At 32.5% G+C, this 920-nt stretch overlaps 1 protein-coding gene across 1 annotated transcript in view; it reads right to left on the bottom strand.

The window, feature by feature from the left end:
• Positions 1-920, bottom strand: part of LOC119594240 — a 33,581-nt gene that overhangs the window by 31,791 nt on the left and 870 nt on the right. Inside the window, 1 exon segment of the mRNA XM_037943309.1 lies at positions 352-530. Within this exon segment, the coding sequence (XP_037799237.1) occupies positions 352-530 (179 nt within the window).

Raw genomic sequence — 920 nt, 5'->3', positions numbered from 1 at the left:
GTTTTTTGCACTTCATCAGAAAGTAATTCTTGACCTATGAACATGGGGCTGTTCTCATTTTAATTGTTCAGTCTTTGCCTGTTCTACTTTTAAAATTTCTGTATATTTTTCTCATAAAAATGAGGGATATAATTTGTACATTTATTGTGGAAGCCTTCCTGAACTACAAGCCAATATACATTCTGGACATGAATATCTTTCAATAATATATTTGTAACCTACTATACCATATGAGCAAGAACTGTGAAATAAAAAGAAATTATGTATTCACCTATGGTGATTAAACCAGTTCCCTGTCTTCAAAGTAAATGAGCTACATTGCAATTAGAATTTTTGAAAATAAGTTTTTACCTTTTGGATAGTTATCTTTGGCAATCCCTGTGGGAAGAGTTCTTTCACAATGTTTGATGTTGAGATAGAACCAAAGGGAACTTCAATAGGGGTGAGGTTGCAGTCACGCAGGTGCTCATCTTCCGGACGTGATGTGAGAAGGGACAACTGGTCCTCACACAAACCTTCAACTTCTCCTCCTAGATAGAGAAACACATTCCAATCTTATTAAGAAAGCATGTAAAAGTTACTATAAGAACTGAAACAATAACATGATATCAAATATACATATCTTTTCTCTTAGTAAGCATTCCTAAAGAAAAGGGATATTTAGAGTATGAAGGAGATAAGGCTAAATACGTCACTATATGTGTTTAGAGTTCCAAAAATCTTTAGGTTTCATGGCAAATAATATAATTTCTGAAAATCGTACAACAATGTGGCTTGTGGAATTAAAATATGTAAACATACAAACATGTAATCTGTTCTTTTATATGTTGTTTTTAATGGAAAGCACTAAAAGATTACCTTCAAATTATCTTCATAAAGCAATAATACCACATACCAATGGCTTACACTAATAAGACTCC

Source organism: Penaeus monodon, chromosome 33 (assembly GCF_015228065.2).
Source record: "Penaeus monodon isolate SGIC_2016 chromosome 33, NSTDA_Pmon_1, whole genome shotgun sequence".
Taxonomy (NCBI): domain Eukaryota; kingdom Metazoa; phylum Arthropoda; class Malacostraca; order Decapoda; family Penaeidae; genus Penaeus; species Penaeus monodon.
This window is presented reverse-complemented; position numbering and strand designations above follow the sequence as displayed.